General features: G+C 41.2%; 2 protein-coding genes across 2 annotated transcripts in view; both read left to right on the forward strand.

Moving 5' to 3' along the window:
- LOC135075410 (THAP domain-containing protein 5-like) lies at positions 1 to 5,399 on the forward strand. The gene is made up of 7 exons (XM_063969853.1): positions 1 to 736; positions 971 to 1,215; positions 1,437 to 1,490; positions 1,900 to 2,052; positions 2,524 to 2,610; positions 2,724 to 2,871; positions 5,387 to 5,399. The coding sequence occupies exons 1-7, from the start codon at positions 636 to 638 to the stop codon at positions 5,397 to 5,399; spliced, it is 801 nt and encodes a 266-aa protein (XP_063825923.1). The 5' UTR covers positions 1 to 635.
- Positions 5,400 to 25,393, forward strand: part of LOC135075714 (translocation protein SEC62) — a 23,932-nt gene continuing 3,938 nt past the window's right edge. Inside the window, exons 1-7 of the mRNA XM_063970168.1 lie at positions 5,400 to 5,536; positions 9,648 to 9,774; positions 13,750 to 13,883; positions 14,952 to 15,071; positions 15,377 to 15,582; positions 17,808 to 17,994; positions 21,770 to 21,942. Of these exons, the coding sequence (XP_063826238.1) occupies positions 5,501 to 5,536; positions 9,648 to 9,774; positions 13,750 to 13,883; positions 14,952 to 15,071; positions 15,377 to 15,582; positions 17,808 to 17,994; positions 21,770 to 21,942 (983 nt within the window). The 5' untranslated portion in view covers positions 5,400 to 5,500. The remainder of the gene's footprint in view (positions 5,537 to 9,647; positions 9,775 to 13,749; positions 13,884 to 14,951; positions 15,072 to 15,376; positions 15,583 to 17,807; positions 17,995 to 21,769; positions 21,943 to 25,393) is intronic.

Consider the following 25,393-nt stretch of genomic DNA (forward strand, 5'->3'; position numbering starts at 1 on the left):
GACACTTCTCATACAAAAACTAGTCTCTATATGTAGCAATTGATATACAACCTTATCCCTTAAGCAATAAAGTGCATTTTGGATTGATTTCACTATAGCAGGGGAACCCGCGGATCAATACCACCATACTAAAAATAATTGTTAGTGTCCTTATGTTGGTAGTATTGTTAGTTTGACAAATGAAAAAAAATGTCTGTCAATTGAGTTTGAGTTTTTAACCGGCGAATTGATTCGTGTGAAGTTATTTTCTCAGATTTGGTGCAATATTACTGTAAATAAACTTTTCTGTCGTTTACGTTGAGTTGATTAAGTTCCTCCGTATCGGGCGTGATAAAGTTTGCTGTTCAGTGTTATGTTTTTTGTGAGATAGAGACTCTTATAAATAAGCTGTGTTTCAACTTCTACAGAAGTTTAAACTCTTATTTACTTTTCTGTTTAATGGGTATGTTATCTACTTACTTGAAATATTAGATCTATTACAAATCTATTATTCATTAAAAACAACCCTATGTGATGAAAATGTAAATGTACTTTCAAAACTGGTAAATGCATGAACCAGGGCATTGACACTGGTTGGAGAGAAATTATAGGCTTTGTTTAATTAATACCTATTTCATTTTAGGCTTCTACTGATAATGGAGAGTAGAAACAACAAGAAGTGCGTTATTTGTAATAAGAGGCGAAGTCGTGGTGGATCACCCTTACTTTTGAGTAGGTTTCCTCTGGATTCTGACCGGTAAGTTTCTAATAACACTCATTTATTACAAGATAATTTTACTGATTGTGTAAACTTAAAGGCTGGGATTAATATTTTTAATCATACAGTAAATAACCATAACCAATTTTTAATTTCAGTATTTTGTTTCGTACTCTGTAAATGAATTGCATAACAATACTAAAAGAAATTAGTTGATGAATAAATTTCAGTTTGTTATTCTTTTTCTTTTCTAATAGGTATTTCTTATTTCAGTTGTCGAATGTGGGTTAAAAATGCTGGCATAGAAGACTTAGCATATGTACCTATTGAAAAGTTACACCAACTGAAGTTTGTTTGTGGTGGGCACTTCACTCCTGAATCCTTCAATGCCAAAGGAACTCGGCTGAAGAACTCAGCTATTCCAACACTGGAATTGAGCAATCCCATCTTGCCAGATGAAGTTTTGACAGAGTTTCCTCTTCATGTAAAAGACTCCAATAAAGAAAACCTCAAGACAGGTATGATGACGACTTCAATTTTTTTTTTTAAATTTAATTTACTATCTATCAATTTTTCTGAATTATTTAGATGTCTTAATTAATTTTCTTTGGTTTCCAAAACAAACCAACCGAATGCAATTTAACAAGGTTCTTTCTTTGTAACCACAAACATGTGTTGTATGCTTATCAATAAATAATATATAATTTCAATTATTAATTATATCTATACTTTGTTACAGTTTTTTATGATCATTCATATTGCATTCCAAAGAAGTCAAATCCAGTTGAACGAGGTATGTTTATCTAAAATTATACTAATAATATAAAAAGGAAATATTTAATTGTTTGTTTGTATTTGATCGGCTCCGTAACTCGAAGCCAAGATAGCTTAAAGTGCGGGTTAGAACCCCACAGCTTGAATATTGTAGTAAACCCACTCGTAACACAATTTAGCTTAGAATGTGTGTTGAGTTAGAGGGACTTTAGTAATTTGTGTAATACAAATTCTTCAAAAAAAGTACCAGACCAATTTGAAAAATTTTAGGCAATCTACATTAATTAGCCAGGTCAGCTAGTTTAATAATATTTATAAGCTAGTAATTTTTAATGTGAGCAAGACATGTACTAGACTGATTGTACCCTAAAGTTGGGTAAGAACATGACATTTTATTACCCAATTCACATTTCATTATCTGCTTTCAGTTCCCCTTACAACTACAACCAAACAACTAAATTCAACATGTTTGGGAGCTGTGGATATACCAGATTCTGGTATTTCTGCGAAAACAACTTTTGAACCTCTTCCTTCTACTTCCAATGCACCAGAACATATGACCTATAAACCCATTACTCATGGTAAGTGTACAAACTAATTATTTACCTTCTAAAATATGCCTTCCCTCAAACTAAAGAATGCCACCCTGGATGCGTTCTGCAGTCTGCAGTCAGGTCAAAATGAACTTATATGTACAACATTCTAGGTTTCTGTACATTTTATATTAATGCGATTTGACCGTGCGGATACGAACAAAGAACGCAAAGCACACGTGACTGATTGCCTTATCACGACCACTTACAGATTGTCTTGACATACCCGCAGACCGCATCCAGAATGCAGAACATTAAAACCTCTAAATGCCTTTAATTTAATATTATGTCATTATTATTGAAGGTGGGCCCACGCTTCATATTTTATGAGAAGAGCTATCATTATCCTGTCTTTGCATTTTTTTAAAACTTGATAATGATTGATTGATTTGGAAATAATATGTTTCATAAAACAACAAAATAAATTTTAAACTAATTTGCATATTTATAATATTTCAGATGATAAAAACATTTGCCATCAAGATGCACAGGCAGAAATATTAGTCCACAGTTATAAAAGACCTAAGAAAAACATTGAAATGAAAGGTAAGATAAAACATACCTAATTTAAAAAAGTAAAATTGCTGATTAATTAACCAATACTCAATTCAATTTGCTTTAATGTTGTTTTTTTACTAATGGAAATGTTTTTATTACAGACACTTCATCAACATTTACAATTAAAGAGAAGAGGCTTTGGCGACAGTTACAAAATGCAAAAAAAACAATAAGGAATATAGCGAAGTCAAGAGTGAATTTAGACAAGTTAGATTCGGAAGTGCTGACATCGTTAGTAAAGGATGTAGTGCAGAGTGCAGAATAACAAAAAAAAGTCACAAGGAAAAAGGTGGACTTTAGCCAACAAAATATATGCTTTGGCTATATTTAAACGGTCCCCTAAAGCATACCGCTATATGCAAAAGCTGTTTACGCTACCAAGCACTAAAACGCTCCAAAGGATTTTAAAAAATATACCAATGGAGCCTGGTATAAATAAAAATATAATTGATATGTTAGAGGCAAAAGCATCAAGTATGCCAAAGGAAAATAAATATTGCTCGTTAATATTTGACGAGATGGCGTTAAAGAAACGGATAATTTATAACGAAATTGCTGATAAAGTGGATGGCTACGTGGATTATGGAGAGGGCGAGAACATGGGACGAGAAAAGAAAATTGCAGACCATGCGTTATTGTTTATGATACAGGGTGCTAAACATAAATACAAACAATATATTGCGCACTATTTTGTGGAAGGCACAATATCAACAGCAAAACTGGCAAAAATTATATCGGACATCATCAAAAAATTAAAAGAAATCGGATTTATGGTTCTAACAACAGTTTGTGATCAGGGATCTACAAATATAGGAGCTCTTAACATGTTAAAAAGAAACTGTGGACAAGGCATAGATAGCAACTTTTTCTCTGTAAATAATGACAAAATTTTTATAATCTATGACATCCCTCACTTGTTCAAATCATTACGAAACAATTTCTTTAAAAGTGGAAATATGTCTTTCGATGGAAAAATTGCACAATGGAGGCATTTGGTAGTTGCAGAAGAACACAACAGAAATTTTTTAAATTTTAAAAAACTGAATAGTACCATTGTAAATCCAACATTCAAAACTAAGATGAGGGTGAAGTATGCTGCGCATGCTCTGAGTAATACCGTGGCAGCTATTTTAAAAATGATGTCATGGAAAGAAGTTTCTGATTGCAATGATACAGCATTTGTGATTGAACAGTTAGATAAACTATTTGATTGTACAAATGGTCCATCATCTTTAAATGACGTAAAGAAAGGGATCCGGGAAAATGTTTCCACATCAAGTAATCACATTGAGTCTTGGACCTTTTATACTGATAAGTTAAAAACCATAAAATTTATAACAGCAGAAAACACGATACTAAAAAATGTTAAATGCGTAAAGGGATATCAAATATCTATCAAATCCTTAAACGATATTTGGGAAAAGTTAAAGAATGAAGGGTTTAAATATATGAACCTTAGACAGTTTAACCAAGACTCTCTGGAAAACTTATTTGGAATCATTAGGCAACACAGTGTAACCAATAGAAATCCCACTATCACGCACTTTACTGCAGCGCTTAAAACAAGCATGGTTACTGGGCTGAAAGTGCCTCATAGCAGAAGTGCTAATTGTGAAGCAGACAACAATAAACATATGCTGGAATATAAAGACATTTTAAAAACTAATTTAAAAACAACAGAAATAAAAATTAATGTTCAAGATTCCACAGACACTGAATTTTATCCTGTGTTGTCTATCCCGGTCCCTGAAAACTTAGAACAGCCCATTGAAAATTTGTGTAGCCTTGAAAACCAACCAGTAGTATATGTAAGCGGGTATTTAGCTGCCAAACTATTACAGAACAGTTCTTGTTTAATTTGTGAAGAGTGTTTGAGCGTGAAAACTCCTGTTGACAATGATTTGTATGCATATATATCTCTTCGCGAATGGTGGCATGATAAAAAAAGTCTCGTTTATCCAACAATTCAATTATGTACCACCGTAAATGAAGCTAAACAATTTTATCATGACCATATTGCCGACCAGATATATATGGAAAATGTTGGAAAATTCATTTTCTTAATGTTGAGTACAAATTGTAATTTTAGTTGGTTTAAATGTCAACAACATAATAAAGAAATTTATGATAAGATGTTTAAAATATTAAGTTACCTTTTTCTAAGAAAAAGTTGTAAAATCATTAATGACAGCTTCATAAAAAGTGAAAACAATTTTGCTGACAAAAGTAAAAAAGCACAGCAACAAAGCATTGAAAAGTAATCTTAGGGCTGAGGTTCGATCAGCTGATAAGAAAATTAAAGATGTTTATAAATAAAAATCCTATTTTTTCTTAGAAAAAGTTGTGAAAATAAAAGTTAATTATCATTTCTGTACTTTGTTATAATTTTCAATAATTCCTCATGCCTACAACTGCTATGTCATGTTCAATACTTATTGTAATATACCTATTTTATTTCGAAATAAATAATTTACGTTACAAAACTTCGTTTTACTTACACATAGTATAAAATAAAAATAGTAATCATTAAAATATTGAAGGTTCCTATACTAGATATCGATATGCAATTACAACCCTAGCAAAGTATCGATAATCGATAAGTTATTACGAACGTCACTAATACTGTCAGAAAATAAGGCATTATGTTGGTAGCTCCGCCTGTAGTTTGTGCGGTTGGTAAAGATTTGCGGGTCGTTCTCTAAAATGCATATGTGTGCGTGAGCTCAAAAAATATCTATGGAGTGCCGTCTCTTACTCTTTTAAGCTCTTTGCTATAAGTGTCATCGTCAGTCAGACAAGAAACAGAAAAGTGGAAATTGGAAATTGTTCATTCATTTCAGGCAAGAAATATCCGCAACGTTGACAAATTTTATTTACAATGGCAGACAAAAGGAAAACTAAAAAGCGTAAAGAGGTGAGTGCATAATTAAACTTAAATGTGGCATCTGAAAATGTGGTGTGTGTTGTTTTTGTCTACGTTTCTGTAATTCCGTATTGCGGTTTTTCCCTCAAGGAATACGTGCGTCTTTATTTTCCCTGAATCATATGGTGGAAATGAATTCTGTCTATGTATAGCCTAATTCAACGTAGTCGCACAAAGGCGTCCTTCCTGTGACGCGCATTGTTTGTCGGGACTCAAATATATCATTGTATGTTGTGCGTAGTTTTACGTGCTTGCATTTAGTGATTCGGCTATTTTGGTTATTCATCCAACATGTCATGAGCATGCTTCATCCGCCGAGTAAACAATAAACATACTGCACTTTTCAGGAACAAAGTATTCACAAAGAAAGTAGTGAAATATTTTATACTGAAAGTGCCTACCGCGTCATTTTTTATCGTGGAACTTACTATCGTAATGTATTATACATTATTACCAGTTGTGGCCTAGGTAACAATTTGATTAATATTCTAATTAAACTGGTTTTTGTGTTAATTTGTTACCATTTACAAGCACATTAATCAACATCAAATTTCTAAAATTATTTTGTGATGTGATTTCCATTAAATCGTGATTCCTATAATACATCATTGATTGACACATTGCTTGCTTTATTAAAGTTTGATTGTTGTTATTTTTGCAGCGAAAAAAGGTTTGTCCATATCATATTAAATTTTCACATTTTCAAGTGTTATGTTTGCTTCATTGACACCAAAGTATGTTTATCGTGAGTCACATTTGAATCGCACTCTGCTTTTTTTTGTTTTCTACAATTGACATTTGTTATTTACTATCTTGAAATTGGGGTAATTTTTTATTTGTCTCTTTAACATTGCAACACGTGCAACCAACTTTTGTACAAAATAAAAACATTTCTTTACTTGCACATTTACTTCAAGAGTAATATACCTAGAAAGGTTGTTGACACCATTAAAAATAATTCCAATATCCAAATCCTTTAAAAAAATACTTCAGTAAATCATTTAGGTAAGCGTCTAGTAGATAGATTAATGGAAATTCATGTGCAGCTTACAAAACTTAAGTTAAAATCATCATTTGTCCTGAAAGCAATAATGTCTTTCAGATGATAACCATTAAATAATAAGATCATTAAATAAATATAATATTTGTCTTAAATTACTGATTAAGTTAGGCTTTGTCGGAGCTAATCATTTGTAGCGGCGATATTTGTAAAATAACATGTAACGCCTAACTACATAGTCCATTGTTTTCGTCCGCATTTTCTAGGCGTTTGATAGACGTAAAACCTTTAAATATTAATTTCATTAAATATAATATCTGTCTTAAATTTTATAAGTTAAGCTTAGTCGGAGTTAATCGTTTGTAGTGGCGATCCTTGCAAAATAGTAGCGCCTAACTACATAGTCCATTGTTTTCGTCGTTTCGTAAATACCGTGCATAATAGGCGTACTGCGAAAACGTAACAAAATTAAATTAAACCATTGAAAAGATTGAGATTAAGTATGAGTAAGTCTGTCTTGTATTGCATCATACAAAATATAAAATAATTAATTACTTAGGAATAACTAGGAATAAGGCATGTGTACTACATTATAAAATGTTTAATTTGAACAAGAATGTTATCGAAAGTTATAAAGTTCGTACCTAAGGGATGCATTTAATTCACGCTACGATTTTTTTATGATTGCGTTCGTTAAACTTACACTCGCAAGAAACGCTCGACCCCCGCTCGAGAAATGCGCGCGCTCGAAAAAAAAAACGCACACGTTCGAAAATCGCTAGGATGGGACTTGACGAATGTGGGATAACCCGTGGAAAGAAACGTAAACTTCGAACGAGCTGCGGACAATGGGTAAAGGATGCGCCAACGTCGCAGTAGCAGGAATCAAAGGAGTTTTTATTGAATAATTTTGAGCATCGTATAGCGTCATTATTTTGCTTCATCGCCTCAGGTGTAACGACGTAACTGTTTACAGTTATTTTATAATATTTTATAACCGTGCTGCAATTTATTGAATAAAATCAAAGGTTTAACCTAACGAAAAACTGGTCATTAATACGCTTAGGCTAAGTTGCACCACTTTAACAGTAACTATGACGATAACCGGTGTTTTTTGTATGGAGTTTGACAGATTTTTGATGTTTGTAAAGTAAGATGGTGCAAGCCAGCCTTTAACTTCTTTCTCATAACTCTGCTATAAAACATGCTAAGTATTCTTGTATAAAACTGTTTTACCACACAGTAGGTATTCTCATGAAACAGAGTTATTACAGTTAAAAAATACTGAAATTGAAAGTTTGTGTAAAATGCTCATTATCAAGCTTAACTTATTGCTTATTAATCTTAATTTTTCTTTTAAAACATGCTACGTATTCGCGTCTAATTCGTATTCTCATTAGGATTAAACATACTTCGAGATTTTTAATCAAATATCATGCTCTAATTAAAAAAATCTCACACAATACTAGTGATGGTAGGCCTACTTCTTCCACCATGCCCAATCCGACATAAGAAGTTTGTTATACATGTAATTCGTTCTGCGACCTACTTTCACTGGTCGGTGGACGCACAACTCGCATAACTGTCCTAGTGATAGGTAGTGCCAATATAACTCTAACTGTGCTTTTTAACTGTGCTATGGCTAGGGAGTTTGTGAGTATTTTTCCAGAAGGATTTTGTTTTTGTGTGTTTTAAGTTTGGAAACTGTGACTGTGTTTGTGTTCTTTTTGTGATCTAAAAAAACGTTCTGCCTTCTCTGGGTGATATTCTTATTACTTTCTTTCTTCACTGTCTTCCTATTCACGCTTACTTTTCTTTTAATTTATTTAGTTGCCGATTATCGGTAGTAACTCTCCTTTATTACTTTTCTATCTTTAAGTGGTATTTCCTGAATAGTCTGACAAAGAGCGACCTATATTTTAGGTTGGTGTAAGGTAAGAATTTGAACTTCTCTCGAGAGTCCACAACCTTCTTAGGTCAGGTATATTAGATCTATAGAGGGATTTAAGTGGTGGGAACGAGAGGAAGATCCGTCCCGTAAATCACTTTTATTTTGTTTTGTCTAGAGGGGCTGGTGGCCTAACTTGTCTGAAATAAATGCGACTTCGTAATGAAAATAGTTTGAATAATATTTCCGTTTTTGCGACATTTTTCTTCACTGCTCCGCCCATATTGGCTGTAAGGTGATGTTATATAGCCCAAATAAAGCCTTCCTCGATAAATGGGCTATAACACAAAAAGAGTTTTTTCAAATCGGACCAATAGTTTCTGAGAACTTTAGTTCAAAGAAACAAACTCTTCAGCTTTATAATATTAGTATAGATTAAATAATTTTGTCTTAATCTTCGCGTATCACTATCAAGCTATTAGCTACTTACCATAGTTAGGTAATGCATGTTAATCATCAGCAGTTCAAAGTCATGGTCATCTTCATTCAATGTCTTACGTAACGCCGGCATTCTACTAGGTCGCATATTACTACTGTAGAACTGCTTTAGTTCGCTTTGCCAAAAGTTTTTAGAGCATGGAATTTTCATGAAAATTTGAAAAATGAATTGCTGTTCGTTAGTCTGATTAAAACTCGAGAAAGGCTGGGCCGATTGAGCTGATTTTTGTTTTTAAAATGTTTGTCGTAGTCCAGGGTAGGTCTAAACGGTGAGAAAATAAGGAAAAATTGCGATAGCTTATTTATTGCCTTTAAGGCGGAACAGAGTTCGCGGGGTCAGCGAGTGAGAAATATTTATATTGCGAATGTAACTAACTTTTGTTTGTTGTGTAGTCGCTGAGCCGATTTAGATACAATTTGGTAAAGAGATTTATTAGGATCCAGGAAAACATAGAATATTCCGGTTTAGGAAAGTGGACACCACTCGGCTAGACTTAGTCGTACGTGTTCCACAGTCAGACACTTCGTGTTTCAAACTTCAAAACGCTTTTGACTCGGGTGCAATACCGACAATAATGATCTGAAGTCAGGCGAGGCGAGGCGAGGCTGCACGAAACGAACTGAAGTGCGTGTCCACACTATCCTACTTCGACTAACTTCGGTCAACTTCGCAAGTTGTATAGCTGAGTTATAACGATTATTATTTATATCCGCAGGAGTTTGGCGAACCAACTGAATCTGAGAAGCCGACAAGCCAGGAGTTATCGGTGGCGAAATGGCTGAAGGCCAACGTGCCTACTAAGAAGACCAAGTTCTTGAACCATCATGTCGAGTATTTTACAGGTTAGTTATAGTTTTTAATAAGTTAACCGTAGAGCTTTGTGAAATAAACTTAGGGGCGTATTTTTTTTACATTGAAAAGAATTTAAATTCACATACGAAACTTATGAATTGCATAATTTGAATATTTTGGGTATTTTTCAGAGGAGAACCACTGATGTATGTAGGTGTTGTTATTATAATAAATTCTTTATAACACCTACAGTTTTCGTTTACAAAAACGGAACATGGTGACTCAAAAATGTAGAGCAAATACCGTTACAAATTCTTATAGAAAAAATAGAATTCGATGCTTACAAAATTACGCCTCTTAACCAAACGGTTAATATCTACAACGGTAGATACTAAAAACAAAATAAAAAGGTAAAGGACTTTATTACTAGGAGTAATTTAGAACTCTGACATGTTCTCGGAATTTAAACGAATGACGTAAATTGACCAATAGTAACATCATGGCGTGACTCTACTGTGTCAGTATGTCGTAGTAGAGTCGCATTCTCGTCACGTCGTCACGAATTTCACTCTTGTGTCCGTACTAGCGGCCGCCCGCGACTTCGTACGCGTGGATCCCGTTTTACCCCCTTCATCTATCTTAAGCGGTTTAGATTTTTTCATACAAATGTTTTTTTTCCCGCTAACTTCCGTTCCCGTGAGAATTTTGCAATATCCTGTTGTAACTAAGCTTTAAGTTTACTAAGGTACCTGCATGCCAAATTTCAAGCGTGTAACTTAAGCGGTTTAGATTTTTCATACAAAAGGATTTTCCCGCTTATTCCCGTTCCCGTGGGAATTTCGGGAATTCCTTTCTTAGTGCACCTCTACGGTACCTAAGCTACGTCCCTTCCAAATTTCAAGTGCCTACGTTTAGCCGTTTAGGCTGTGCGTTGATATGTCAGTGAGTCAGTCAGTTTCTCCTTTTATTTATTTAGATTACAGACGTTTAAAAGTAGATTCAATTTCAAGTAGGTATAGATTGAGGCTTTGAAATGATTAAAGTTCAATTTTCGATCAATCACAGGACAGAAGATTTTTTTTTGTTTTTCTGACGCTAGGCTTTTCATGGCTCTATGGAAATAATCTAAATACGCATGCAACCTCGTCCATGTCTAAATTAGTCCACACTATGCCACTGAACACTGATGCTACGAGTAAGTAGGTACCTATATCATTGCAATGGTATTCATCTACTATATAAAAATAAGTCGGGTTTTCCTCCCTGACGCTATAACTCCAGAACGCACGAACCGATTTCCACGGTTTTGCATTCGTTGGAAAGGTCTCGGGCTCCGTGAGGTTTATAGCAAAGAAAATTCGGGAAAAGGGGGTAAAACGGGATCCACGCGTACGAAGTCGCGGGCGGCCGCTAGTTGTTAATAGATGTAAATCAAAACATTACCATAATGACAATTACTAATGACTGTGCATTAGATAAAATAAGTAAAATCAAGCTAAAGTAGAACCTGATGATCGTCTGTATTTTTATAAAATTAAATGATGGCGAAATCAATATAAATAAGGGTTCTTGTCTTGACTACGGAACCTTAAAAGCCATGAAAAATCTTTTTCAACTCGCGTCATTTTGACCTACGCCCTGTAGTCAAAGAACAAATCAATTCAATGCAGCTACACATTCTTCACAATGAAAACAACTTAATTGGGGAAAACTACTAGGTAAACGAGTAACGACACATCGCTGGTAAAGAGTTTCAGCAAATAAATCAATCATTATAACTACCGACTTCTTTACTTATTTCAATATTTACACGTAAAAATTGTTGTGAATATTATTATTTATTGGTATTTTTATTATCTAGTTTGTTTGTAGTTTCAGAATTTTGCATAATGTCTTAGAATAGTCAGTTTGCGGCAATATAGTAGTTAAAATGTTTTGGCCATACACCAAAAATTTCAGCCGGCAGGAAAGTTGTTAAGCTCCGTCATATTCACCATCACTATCTGTCGTGTACCGTTACCGACTACCGTCATGGGGTTCACGGTGCAAAACAACAACGTCACTATAGCGACACGTTATCTTTGTAGACAGCATAATTAAGGTTTTTCTGTAACATAAATCTTCGCAGACACTGCCTCAGGAAAATTATAGTCTACTTAACGTTATTATTTATTAAAACCCTTGTAAAAACAGACAATAAGAACAATTGCCAAGCATTACACTGATTAAATCACTTAGCGGCAATTTACATAAAATGACAATGAAGAAACCACTTTTGTGCAATTAGAGCATTCATGATCTTTTGATTAGCCATGCAACTATGTAATGAGTTACTGACCTACAGCATGATGACGTTATACGGAGGGAAATAAATACTTCAGTAAATCATCATCATCTGATCATTTTCTCAGAGATTTGGCCTACACTCCCCACGCTGCAACGTTATACCACAGAATAATAATAAGTACTAAGTACAGAAGTTTTACTTCGCGAAGGTATTTAAAAAAATGTATGCTCAATGTCATTAACAATATGGTGTAATTTAGCCTGTCTCAAGAGTCAAGCACCATTTTGTTGACAAACGTCGGTGATCGGCACTGCGCCGAAGCTATAGGGCTGACTTCGGTAAAATGATGTGACGTGAGGTGCCAAACTGCGGAAAATGGCGGAGAAAATACATGATTTAGCATGAATTATCATGAATAATATTAACTACTGATTTACCTCTCAGTGTCTTGAGGCAACTTAAAAAAGTTCATTCTGTGTTCTTATTATTATTTAGGCAGTTAAATATTGCACAGTATTTAGTACACCATTTTCTTCCATCATACACAAGAATACGCGTGTGTGAGTCAATGTTCGCTCGTATGCGAGGCTTTGTCGAATAGTATCCTGTAGGTGGGCCATCGTGCGTGTTTTGTTTTCGATGTAAACTCGCGGAGATGAACAGGCCTGGTTATACACAGTCGATGAAGCACATGATGTTGTGCCCTGGGTGCCCAAACAACTGCCGCAGGAAGATTTAATGCTACTGACAACGCCACTCTTGTAGCAGAGTTTTGGGCTGACACTGTGTCGGTTTGTTGTCGACACGACAAGAACAGCAGTTCTAGCTAAATTAAATGGGGAGAAAATCAGTAAATAAAATGTACTTGGATATTTTGTAGAGTCTAAAGTCCTAATCTATACAAAGTTGTACATGCTATGGGTATAAGACAACGCTGCAACGGATATAAACATACGTAAATATTTTTTTTGTAAATACGTATGTAAGTAAACACCAGTGACAGGAATAAGCAGTAGCATAGTAACTGACAAAATAATATGTTTATTTTTGTTGCAAAACCGCGAAAATTTTCGTGTCCCCATAAATAATTTAACCTAGATCCAATGCATCTTGAAGGCTTGGAATCATGTCACTTGAATCCTCAATTACTTGAGTAATGAAGACGTAAGATATGATTCAATGAAGCAAAGAGCCACTTTTAGTTTTTATGGACCGCTAATAAAAACCATAGCTTTGTAAACGGGTTATCGAGCTGTTTTAACTGCGTAGAGCGTTAACATGGAACTAATCGTAGCGATAAAAATGACCTATTTATGTAAATTATACAAACTTTGTTATCGGAGGAGGAATAAAACACCTATGTATGAATGTTAGGTTAACGTTCCATACTTCTTTATTTTTTCAATTAATGTCTTTCGCACTCTCTATAATCCTGTCTTATGGTCAGCATAGTTGAACACCGTTATTCAAATAATTTGCTTCCTTTATCGATAGTCCATTAATATAGGTTAACTTTGTTAATTAATATAAAGTAAATGCCTCAGTGGTACCAAACATTAGGCTATACATTAGCACCCAGACAACGACGGTCGCACCTGGTGTTAAGTGAGATGCAGTCTAGGATGGTACATATCTGCCCTGTAAGTGCCTTTTCACATCCCACAGTTTAACTTCATTCGCCGTTGTCTGTAATAGCTTTCTTCTGATGTAAACTAATTCAAAATATGTTTTTTTCTAGGCGCAAAAGCAGTTGACGCGCTACTAACTTCCAAATGGGCCACTGGGAAGAACCCGGTCTTCACCACCCGCCATGACGTCACAGACTACCTGCATCAAATGCTCTTGCACAAACTATTCCACAGGGCTAAAAAGGTAAGTTGTGTTTTTCATGATCAGATTATTTGGTTTTCCTGCAGGAGTACATTCTAATTTTATAGTACAAGTAGAATTTATCATCATCATCAGGCCATACAGTTTCTAAAAGCTACTTCAGCGGTTCCCAAACTTATTTTGACTACTGTCCAATTTGAGAATAAATTCTTTTTAGCGCCCTCATTTGTAGTCGAGTGTCGAGTGCTCAGTCGGTGTCTAAGAGTCCTCCTAGTAAATGACGCCTCCCAAGCCTCTACACAACGTCCCGATTTTTTTTCTGGGTCTCTTACCGCCCCCCTTTAATCCTGCAGCGCCCACAAGGGGGCGTTATCGCCCACTTTGGGAAAGACTGCTACTTTATCAAATCAAAATCAAGAAATCTTTAATTTTATTGATTTGATTTGAATTTACCGGAGGCTAATGTAGGATTTGGCCTACACTTCCCGCGCTAGCCAGACAGGTTGGATAGGCATACCGCCTAATGATCGCATATTTGTTCCTAAGTAGTATTAGAGGCCGGTAGATTTATTCTCATAAATAAAACACTGGATACTCATCTTGTACATTACATTGCCATAGTTTAGATACAATTCATCACTTAGCACAAAAGCGCGCGGAGTCGTCTCCGCGCGTCCCTCTATTCTTCTTCTTCTTCTTTTAATGGCGATGAACTTGTGTTTTTCGCCACAGGGCACACTGTTCCGCCAATGTCACGTGCGCACTATTCTGACGTTTGACTATTATGCCCTCTATTCTGACGTTTGATTCTCATGTGACATTGACATTACGTCAATGTCACTATGACAGCAGCTCATTGGCTATAACGATACCGCTATTTTAACGTTTTATATTTTTCACAATTAACAGTAGTAAATTAAGCCGTGTGATTCCGGCAGAGTACCACCTCCACTCTTCGTAAAAGGCAACTAAGGGATGATTTGCTATCATTTCAAAGGTTTTTTAGATGCCTAGGAGTGGTTGAAGAAGTCTTCTATGAAGACAATCCAGCAGATACGCATACAAACTATTTATTCAATGTTATTGTATTGAAACCTTTTCTATTTCTAGGTACCGGTCACTGAACAAGAGTTAAAGGGAAAATCCAAAAAGAAAGATGCAGAGAAGACCAGCAAGAGTGGCGACGAAAAAGACGGAGAGAAGAGCCAGGCCAGTGCCTGTGAGGGCAAGGTAAATGCAGTGTTATTTAATGGATTATTGAGTAAATAGAGTTGTATTGAACATCTGTAAAATTAAGTCATCAACTGAATGAATAGGATATTTATAACGTCACTTGTTCTCTAACTTGGCTAAAAAAAAAGCCAGATGGCTTTTTCATGTTTATCTTATTTTGAAAACGAATTGGGATTTCATTGGAAGTCGTGCTTTAGAATATTTATTGCACGTGCTTGGCTGTCGTTCGTAAAAACAATCATCTCGATCAATCGGTTTGTATTATTAAAATATTATTCAAATGAATGATTTTATATTTCCAGGATAAAGACAGCAAAGACAAAGAGAAGGAGAAAAAGAAACGCAAGATCCGTCTCGAGATGCATCTGGACCAGGTGTTCCTGGATACAGCGGATGCTTACGTGTGGATCTACGACCCGATGCCGTGGTACTATTGGGTGTGCGGCGCACTGGTCGTCTTGGGAACCATTGGAGTTTGTATGTTCCCGCTGTGGCCCGCCACTGTCAGGTGAGAATATTGACGGAGAAACGCAAGATCCGTCTCGAGATTCATTTGGACCAAGTGTTCTTGAACAGTGGAAGCGTACGTGTGGATCTACGACCCGATGCCGTGGTACTACTGGGTGTGTGGAGCCCTGGTCGTCCTGGGAACCATCGGAGTTTGTATGTTCCCGCTGTGGCCCGCCACTGTCAGGTGAGAATATTGATGGACAAACGCAAGATCCGTCTCGAGATGCATCTCGACCAAGTGTTCCTAGACACAGTGGAAGCGTACGTGTGGATCTACGACCCGATGCCGTGGTACTACTGGGTGTGTGGAGCCCTGGTCGTCTTGGGAACCATCGGAGTTTGTATGTTCCCGCTGTGGCCCGCCACTGTCAGGTGAGAATATTGATGGAGAAACGCAAGATCAGTCTCAAGATGCATCTGGACCAGGTCTTCTTAGACAGTGGATGCCTACGTGTGGATCTACGACCCGATGCCGTGGTACTACTGGGTGTGCGGCGCACTGGTCGTCTTGGGAACCATCGGCGTTTGTATGTTCCCGCTGTGGCCCGCCACTGTCAGGTGAGATATTGATGGAAAAACGCAAGTTCCGTCTCAAGATGCACCTGGACCAGGTCTTCTTAGACACAGTGGATGCGTACGTGTGGATCTACGACCCGATGCCGTGGTACTACTGGGTGTGCGGCGCACTGGTCGTCTTGGGAACCATCGGAGTTTGTATGTTCCCGCTGTGGCCGGCTACTGTCAGGTGAGATATTGTTGTAGAAACGCAAGATCCGTCTCTAGATGCATCTGGAGCAGGTGTTCTTAGACAGTGGAAGCGTACGTGTGGATCTACGACCCGATGCCGTGGTACTACTGGGTGTGCGGCGCACTGGTCGTCTTGGGAACCATCGGAGTTTGTATGTTCCCGCTGTGGCCGGCTACTGTCAGGTGAGATATTGTTGTAGTAACGCAAGATCCGTCTCAAGATACACCTGGACCAGGTCTTCTTAGACACAGCGGACGCTTACGTGTGGATCTACGACCCGATGCCGTGGTACGACTGGGTGTGCGGCGCACTGGTCGTCTTGGGAACCATCGGAGTTTGCATGTTCCCGCTGTGGCCTGCCACTGTCAGGTGAGATATTGTTGGAAAAACGCAAGATCCGTCTCGAGATGCATCTGGACCCAGTGTTCTTAGACAGTGGATGCGTACGTGTGGATCTACGACCCGATGCCGTGGTACTACTGGGTGTGCGGCGCCCTGGTCGTCTTGGGGACCATCGGAGTTTGCATGTTCCCGCTGTGGCCCGCCACTGTTAGGTGAGAATATTAATAAAGAAACGCAAGATCCGTCTCTAGATGCATCTGGACCAGGTCTTCTTAGACACAGTGGATGCGTACGTGTGGATCTACGACCCGATGCCGTGGTACTACTGGGTGTGCGGCGCACTGGTCGTCTTGGGAACCATCGGCGTTTGTATGTTCCCGCTGTGGCCCGCCACTGTCAGGTGAGAATATTGATGGACAAACGCAAGATCCGTCTCGAGATGCATCTCGACCAAGTGTTCCTAGACACAGTGGAAGCGTACGTGTGGATCTACGACCCGATGCCGTGGTACTACTGGGTGTGTGGAGCCCTGGTCGTCTTGGGAACCATCGGCGTTTGTATGTTCCCGCTGTGGCCGGCTACTGTCAGGTGAGAATCGTTCGTTTCAGCTAAATGACGTCCACTGCTGGACAAAGGCCTCCCCCAAAGGATTTCCATAATGACCGGTCCTGCACTACCGCATCCAGGCTCTTCCCGCGACCTTTACCAGATCGTCGGTCCACCTAGTGGGAGGCCTGCCCACGTCTTCCGGCCCGTGGCCGCCACTCGAGAACTTTTCTGCTTCAACGGCCATCGTCTCTACGAGCTATGTGCCCCGCCCACGTGAGAATGTTGTTGCAAAAGCACTTGCAAAATGTTTGTCTCGAAGCGCTGGTAGGGCAAAAAAAATTTTTTTTCGCTTTTTATTCGTCTACACCAGAAGGATTATATTTTTCGACTGTATTTTTTGCACATTCTGTAGCCTAAACACAGCTTAATGGATTTTAGCTCGGGAGGCGTCGCTATTTATTATATTAGTGCAAGTAATGGAAAATAGCTGCGTCACCCAAAACATCTGCTAAAATGAGACCAAAGCCACTCCGCTTTTATTTAAAATTTGCATTTGATTAAAATCTTATTTTATTTGTCCACAGAAAAGGCGTGTACTACCTAAGTATCGCAGCGGCCGCATTCCTGGTCATGATAATCGCTCTTGCCGTGCTACGTGTGGTGGTGTTCTGTCTTGTATGGGTGCTGACGCTGGCTCGTCACCACCTGTGGCTGCTACCGAACCTTACTGAAGATGTTGGATTCTTTGCTTCCTTCTGGCCGCTTTACAAGGTAAATGTAGCGTAGTGTAGCGCGTTGTCGCGTTTTGTAGCGTACTGTCGCGTTGTGTAGCGTACTGCCGCGTGTGAAGCGCTATGTAGCGTACAGTCGCGTATGTAGTGTCATGATCATCGCTCTTGCCGTGCTACGTGTGGTGGTGTTATGTCTCGTATGGGTGCTGACGCTGGCTCGTCACCACCTGTGGCTGCTACCGAACCTTACTGAAGATGTTGGATTCTTTGCATCCTTCTGGCCGCTTTACAAGGTAAATGTAGCGTAGTGTAGCGCGCTGTCGCGTTGTGTAGCGTACTGTCGCGTTGTGTAGCGTACTGTCGCGTTGTGTAGCGTACTGTCGCGTTGTGTAGCGTACTATCGTGTTATGTAGCGTGTTGTCGCGTTGTGTAGTGTGCTGTCGCGTTGTGTAGCATGTTGTCGCGTTGTGTAGCGTACTATCGCGTTGTGTAGCATACAGTCGTGTATGTAGTGTCATGATAATCGCACTTGCCGTGCTACGTGTGGTGGTGTTCTGTCTCGTATGGGTGCTGACGCTGGCTCGTCACCACCTGTGGCTGCTACCTAATCTTACTGAGGATGTCGGCTTCTTTCCTTCCTTCTGGCCGCTTTACAAGGTAAATGTAGCGTAGTGTAGCGTGTTGTCGCGTTGTGTAGCGTACTGTCGCGTTGTGTAGCGTACTGTCGCGTTGTGTAGCATACTCTCGCGTTGTGTAGCGTATTGTCGCGTTGTGTAGCGTGCTGTCGCGTTGTGTAGCGTACTGTCGTGTTGTGTAGCGTACTGTCGCGTTGTGTAGCGTACTGTCGAGTTGTGTAGCGTGCTGTCGCGTTGTGTAGCGTGTTGTCGCATTGTGTAGCGTACTATCGCGTTGTGTAGCGTACTGTCGTGTTGTGTAGCGTACTGTCGCGTTGTGTAGCGTGTTGTCGTGTTGAGTAGCGTACTGTCGCGTTGTGTAGCGCGTTGTCGCGTTTTGTAGCGTACTATCGCCTTGTGTAGCGTACTATCGCGTAGTGTAGCGTATTGTCGCGTTGTGTAGCGTGTTGTCGCATTGTGTAGCGTACTGTCGCGTTGTGTAGCGTACTGTCGCGTTGTGTAGCGTACTGTCGCGTTGTGTAGCGTACTGTCGCGTTGTGTAGCGTACTGTCGCGTTGTGTAGCGTGCTGTCGCGTTGTGTAGCGTACTGTCGCGTTGTGTAGCGTACTGTCGCGTATGTAGCAAAGTGATCATCGCACTTGCCGTGCTACGTGTGGTGGTGTTCTGTCTCGTATGGGTGCTGACGCTGGCTCGTCACCACCTGTGGCTGCTGCCTAACCTTACTGAGGATGTTGGATTCTTTGCTTCCTTCTGGCCGCTTTACAAGGTAAATGTAGCGCGTTGTCGCGTTGTGTAGCGTACTGTCGCGTTATGTAGCGTGTTGTCGCGTTGTGTAGCGTACTGCCGCGTTGTGTAGCGTGCTGTCGCGTTATGTAGCGTACTGTCGCGTTGTGTAGCGTACAGTCGCGTATGTAGCGTCATGATCATCGCTCTTGCCGTGCTACGTGTGGTGGTGTTCTGTCTCGTATGGGTGCTGACGCTGGCTCGTCACCACCTGTGGCTGCTACCTAATCTTACTGAGGATGTCGGCTTCTTTCCTTCCTTCTGGCCGCTTTACAAGGTAAATGTAGCGTAGTGTAGCGTGTTGTCGCGTTGTGTAGCGTACTGTCGCGTTGTGTAGCGTACTGTCGCGTTGTGTAGCATACTCTCGCGTTGTGTAGCGTATTGTCGCGTTGTGTAGCGTGCTGTCGCGTTGTGTAGCGTACTGTCGTGTTGTGTAGCGTACTGTCGCGTTGTGTAGCGTACTGTCGAGTTGTGTAGCGTGCTGTCGCGTTGTGTAGCGTGTTGTCGCATTGTGTAGCGTACTATCGCGTTGTGTAGCGTACTGTCGTGTTGTGTAGCGTACTGTCGCGTTGTGTAGCGTGTTGTCGTGTTGAGTAGCGTACTGTCGCGTTGTGTAGCGCGTTGTCGCGTTTTGTAGCGTACTATCGCCTTGTGTAGCGTACTATCGCGTAGTGTAGCGTATTGTCGCGTTGTGTAGCGTGTTGTCGCATTGTGTAGCGTACTGTCGCGTTGTGTAGCGTACTGTCGCGTTGTGTAGCGTACTGTCGCGTTGTGTAGCGTACTGTCGCGTTGTGTAGCGTACTGTCGCGTTGTGTAGCGTGCTGTCGCGTTGTGTAGCGTACTGTCGCGTTGTGTAGCGTACTGTCGCGTATGTAGCAAAGTGATCATCGCACTTGCCGTGCTACGTGTGGTGGTGTTCTGTCTCGTATGGGTGCTGATGCTGGCTCGTCACCACCTGTGGCTGCTGCCTAACCTTACTGAGGATGTTGGATTCTTTGCTTCCTTCTGGCCGCTTTACAAGGTAAATGTAGCGCGTTGTCGCGTTGTGTAGCGTACTGTCGCGTTATGTAGCGTGTTGTCGCGTTGTGTAGCGTACTGCCGCGTTGTGTAGCGTGCTGTCGCGTTATGTAGCGTACTGTCGCGTTGTGTAGCGTACAGTCGCGTATGTAGCGTCATGATCATCGCTCTTGCCGTGCTACGTGTGGTGGTGTTCTGTCTCGTATGGGTGCTGACGCTGGCTCGTCACCACCTGTGGCTGCTACCGAACCTTACTGAAGATGTTGGATTCTTTGCATCCTTCTGGCCGCTTTACAAGGTAAATGTAGCGTAGTGTAGCGTGTTGTCGCGTTGTGTAGCGTGTTGTCGCGTTGTATAACTTACTGCCGCTCGTGAAGCTTACTGGTTATGTAGCGTACTGCCGCGTTATGTAGCGTATGTAGTGTCATGATCATCGTTCTTACCGTGCTACGTGTGGTGGTGTTCTGTCTCGTATGGGTGCTGACGCTGGCTCGTCACCACCTGTGGCTGCTGCCTAACCTTACTGAGGACGTCGGCTTCTTTGCTTCCTTCTGGCCGCTTTACAAGGTAAATGTAGCGTGATGTAGCGTACTGTCGCGTTGTGTAGCGTGTTGTTGCGTTATGTAGCGTGTTGTCGCGTTGTGTAGCGTGTTGTTGCGTTATGTAGCGTGTTGTCGCGTTGTGTAGCTTACTGCCGCGCGTGAAGCTTACTGGTTATGTAGCGTACTGCCGCGTTATGTAGCGTACTGATCATCGCTCTTGCCGTGCTACGTGTGGTGGTGTTCTGTCTCGTATGGGTGCTGACGCTGGCTCGTCACCACCTGTGGCTACTGCCCAATCTTACTGAGGACGTCGGCTTCTTTGCTTCCTTCTGGCCGCTTTACAAGGTAAATGTAGCGTAGTGTAGCGCGTTGTCGCGTTGTGTAGCGTACTGTCGCGTTGTGTAGCATACTGTTGCGTTGTGTAGCGTGCTGTCGCGTTGTGTAGCGTACTGTCGCTTTGTGTAGCGTGACAAAGCTGACGGCACTGGCCCATATATTGTCCCGAACTCCCGAAGCAGTGGTATGGTTAACTTAATACTGAGACGTGTAAAAGTGCTTTTGAAAAGCCTACTTGCAACAACAAAATGAGTTTTTATGTAAAATTTACGCATTCAAACAATGTAACTAATCTTATAACTAATATTTTCAATGTATCGCTGTTGGTTTCTATAAATAAATAAATGTACTTCACACGTGATTATGTAACTAAAACTAAAACTCTCGGTACGTTCAGAATTAAATATGACATCCGTGGCGTATTAAGCTTCCCACACAATACCCACTTGATGCCTAAACTTCCCTATTGACTCAATAACTCACCAAATAACATCAATTTCAGTACGAATACCGCGGGCCGGGTTCGGACAGCGATAAAGCTGCCAAAAACAAGAAGAAGCGGAAGAAAGACAAGCAGTCGGACGACGAGGCTGAGAAGCCTCTTCTGCCGGAGCCCGCGGCCGAGGCGCCGCCCCCGGAGCCCGAGGCTAAGGACGATGTGGAGACGGAGACTAAGTAAGTGTCCATCCTACTTCCTACTAATACCAGGCCTGTTCATCTCCGCGAGTTTGCATCGAAAACAAAACACGCGCGACTACCCCTCCTGAGATACCAAATCGACAGGACAATCACGAGCGAGTATTGACACACGCACGTATTCTTCACCCATTTGCATTGTAAAGACAATAAACCATATGTAAAAACGGTGGTGCAATTAATACTCTACAGTATTTTTTTACTGCCTGAATAATATTAGAAACACAAAATATAATTCATGCTTGTTCATGTATTTTTCCTCCGCCATTTTTCGCAGTTTGGCACCTCACGTCACACATCATTTTACCGAAGTCAGCCCTATGTCTTCGGCGCAGTACCGATCACTGACGTTTGTCAACAAAATGGTGCTCGACTCTTGAGACAAGCTAAATTACACTATATTGTTAACGACATTGAGCATACATTTTTTTAAATACCTTCGCGAAGAAAATCTTCTGTACGAAGTACTTATTATTATTCTGTGCTAATACTATAAAGGCGAAAGTTTGGATGGCGGAAGAAAGACAAGCAGTCGGACGACGAGGCCGAGTAGCCTCTTCTGCCGGAGCCCGAGGCTAAGGACGATGTGGAAACGGAAGCTAAGTAAGTGTCCATCCTACTTCCTACTAATATTATAAAGGCGAAAGTTTGGATGGCGGAAGAAAGACAAGCAGTCGGACGACGAGGCTGAGAAGCCTCTTCTGCCGGAGCCCGAGGCTAAGGACGATGTGGAGACGGAAGCTAAGTAAGTGTCCATCCTACTTCCTACTATAATATAAAGGCGAAAGTTTGGATGGCGGAAGAAAGACAAGCAGTCGGACGACGAGGCTGAGAAGCCTCTTCTGCCGGAGCCCGAGGCTAAGGACGATGTGGAAACGGAAGCTAAGTAAGTGTCCATCCTACTTCCTACTATAATATAAAGGCGAAAGTTTGGATGGCGGAAGAAAGACAAGCAGTCGGACGAGGAGGCTGAGAAGCCTCTTCTGCCGGAGCCCGCGGCTAAGGACGATGTGGAGACGGAGGCTAAGTAAGTGTCCATCCTACTTCCTACTTATATTATAAAGGCGAAAGTTTGGATGGCGGAAGAAAGACAAGCAGTCGGACGACGAGGCCGAGAAGCCTCTTCTGCCGGAGCCAGAGGCTAAGGACGATGTGGAGACGGAAGCTAAGTAAGTGTCCATCCTACTTCCTACTATAATATAAAGGCGAAAGTTTGGATGGCGGAAGAAAGACAAGCAGTCGGACGACGAGGCCGAGAAGCCTCTTCTGCCGGAGCCCGAGGCTAAGGACGATGTGGAGACGGAAGCTAAGTAAGTGTCCATCCTACTTCCTACTTATATTATAAAGGCGAAAGTTTGGATGGCGGAAGAAAGACAAGCAGTCGGACGACGAGGCCGAGAAGCCTCTTCTGCCGGAGCCCGAGGCTAAGGACGATGTGGAGACGGAAGCTAAGTAAGTGTCCATCCTACTTCCTACTAATATTATAAAGGCGAAAGTTTGGATGGCGGAAGAAAGACAAGCAGTCGGACGACGAGGCTGAGAAGCCTCTTCTGCCGGAGCCAGAGGCTAAGGACGATGTGGAAACGGAAGCTAAGTAAGTGTCCATCCTACTTCCTACTAATATTATAAAGGCGAAAGTTTGGATGGCGGAAGAAAGACAAGCAGTCGGACGACGAGGCTGAGAAGCCTCTTCTGCCGGAGCCCGAGGCTAAGGACGATGTGGAAACGGAAGCTAAGTAAGTGTCCATCCTACTTCCTACTAATATTATAAAGGCGAAAGTTTGGATGGCGGAAGAAAGACAAGCAGTCGGACGACGAGGCCGAGAAGCCTCTTCTGCCGGAGCCCGCGGCTAAGGACGATGTGGAAACGGAAGCTAAGTAAGTGTCCATCCTACTTCCTACTAATATTATAAAGGCGAAAGTTTGGATGGCGGAAGAAAGACAAGCAGTCGGACGACGAGGCCGAGAAGCCTCTTCTGCCGGAGCCAGAGGCTAAGGACGATGTGGAGACGGAAGCTAAGTAAGTGTCCATCCTACTTCCTACTAATATTATAAAGGCGAAAGTTTGGATGGCGGAAGAAAGACAAGCAGTCGGACGACGAGGCCGAGAAGCCTCTTCTGCCGGAGCCCGCGGCTAAGGACGATGTGGAAACGGAAGCTAAGTAAGTGTCCATCCTACTTCCTACTAATATTATAAAGGCGAAAGTTTGGATGGCGGAAGAAAGACAAGCAGTCGGACGACGAGGCCGAGAAGCCTCTTCTGCCGGAGCCAGAGGCTAAGGACGATGTGGAGACGGAAGCTAAGTAAGTGTCCATCCTACTTCCTACTTATATTATAAAGGCGAAAGTTTGGATGGCGGAAGAAAGACAAGCAGTCGGACGACGAGGCCGAGAAGCCTCTTCTGCCGGAGCCCGCGGCTAAGGACGATGTGGAAACGGAAGCTAAGTAAGTGTCCATCCTACTTCCTACTAATATTATAAAGGCGAAAGTTTGGATGGCGGAAGAAAGACAAGCAGTCGGACGACGAGGCCGAGAAGCCTCTTCTGCCGGAGCCAGAGGCTAAGGACGATGTGGAGACGGAAGCTAAGTAAGTGTCCATCCTACTTCCTACTAATATTATAAAGGCGAAAGTTTGGATGGCGGAAGAAAGACAAGCAGTCGGACGACGAGGCCGAGAAGCCTCTTCTGCCGGAGCCCGCGGCTAAGGACGATGTGGAAACGGAAGCTAAGTAAGTGTCCATCCTACTTCCTACTAATATTATAAAGGCGAAAGTTTGGATGGCGGAAGAAAGACAAGCAGTCGGACGACGAGGCCGAGAAGCCTCTTCTGCCGGAGCCCGCGGCTAAGGACGATGTGGAAACGGAAGCTAAGTAAGTGTCCATCCTACTTCCTACTAATATTATAAAGGCGAAAGTTTGGATGGCGGAAGAAAGACAAGCAGTCGGACGACGAGGCCGAGAAGCCTCTTCTGCCGGAGCCAGAGGCTAAGGACGATGTGGAGACGGAAGCTAAGTAAGTGTCCATCCTACTTCCTACTAATATTATAAAGGCGAAAGTTTGGATGGCGGAAGAAAGACAAGCAGTCGGACGACGAGGCCGAGAAGCCTCTTCTGCCGGAGCCAGAGGCTAAGGACGATGTGGAGACGGAAGCTAAGTAAGTGTCCATCCTACTTCCTACTAATATTATAAAGGCGAAAGTTTGGATGGCGGAAGAAAGACAAGCAGTCGGACGACGAGGCTGAGAAGCCTCTTCTGCCGGAGCCGCGGCCGGAGCCCGAGGCTAAGGATGATGTGGAAACGGAAGCTAAGTAAGTTTCGCTTAAATGTAAATCACTAGCTTTTGCCCGCGGCTTCACCCGCGTGAAATTTCGTTTGTCACAGATCGTCATAAATTATAGCCGATATGTTATTCTGGGTTATAAACAATA

The sequence above is a fragment of the Ostrinia nubilalis genome, chromosome 10 (genome assembly GCF_963855985.1).
Source record: "Ostrinia nubilalis chromosome 10, ilOstNubi1.1, whole genome shotgun sequence".
Lineage (NCBI taxonomy): Eukaryota > Metazoa > Arthropoda > Insecta > Lepidoptera > Crambidae > Ostrinia > Ostrinia nubilalis.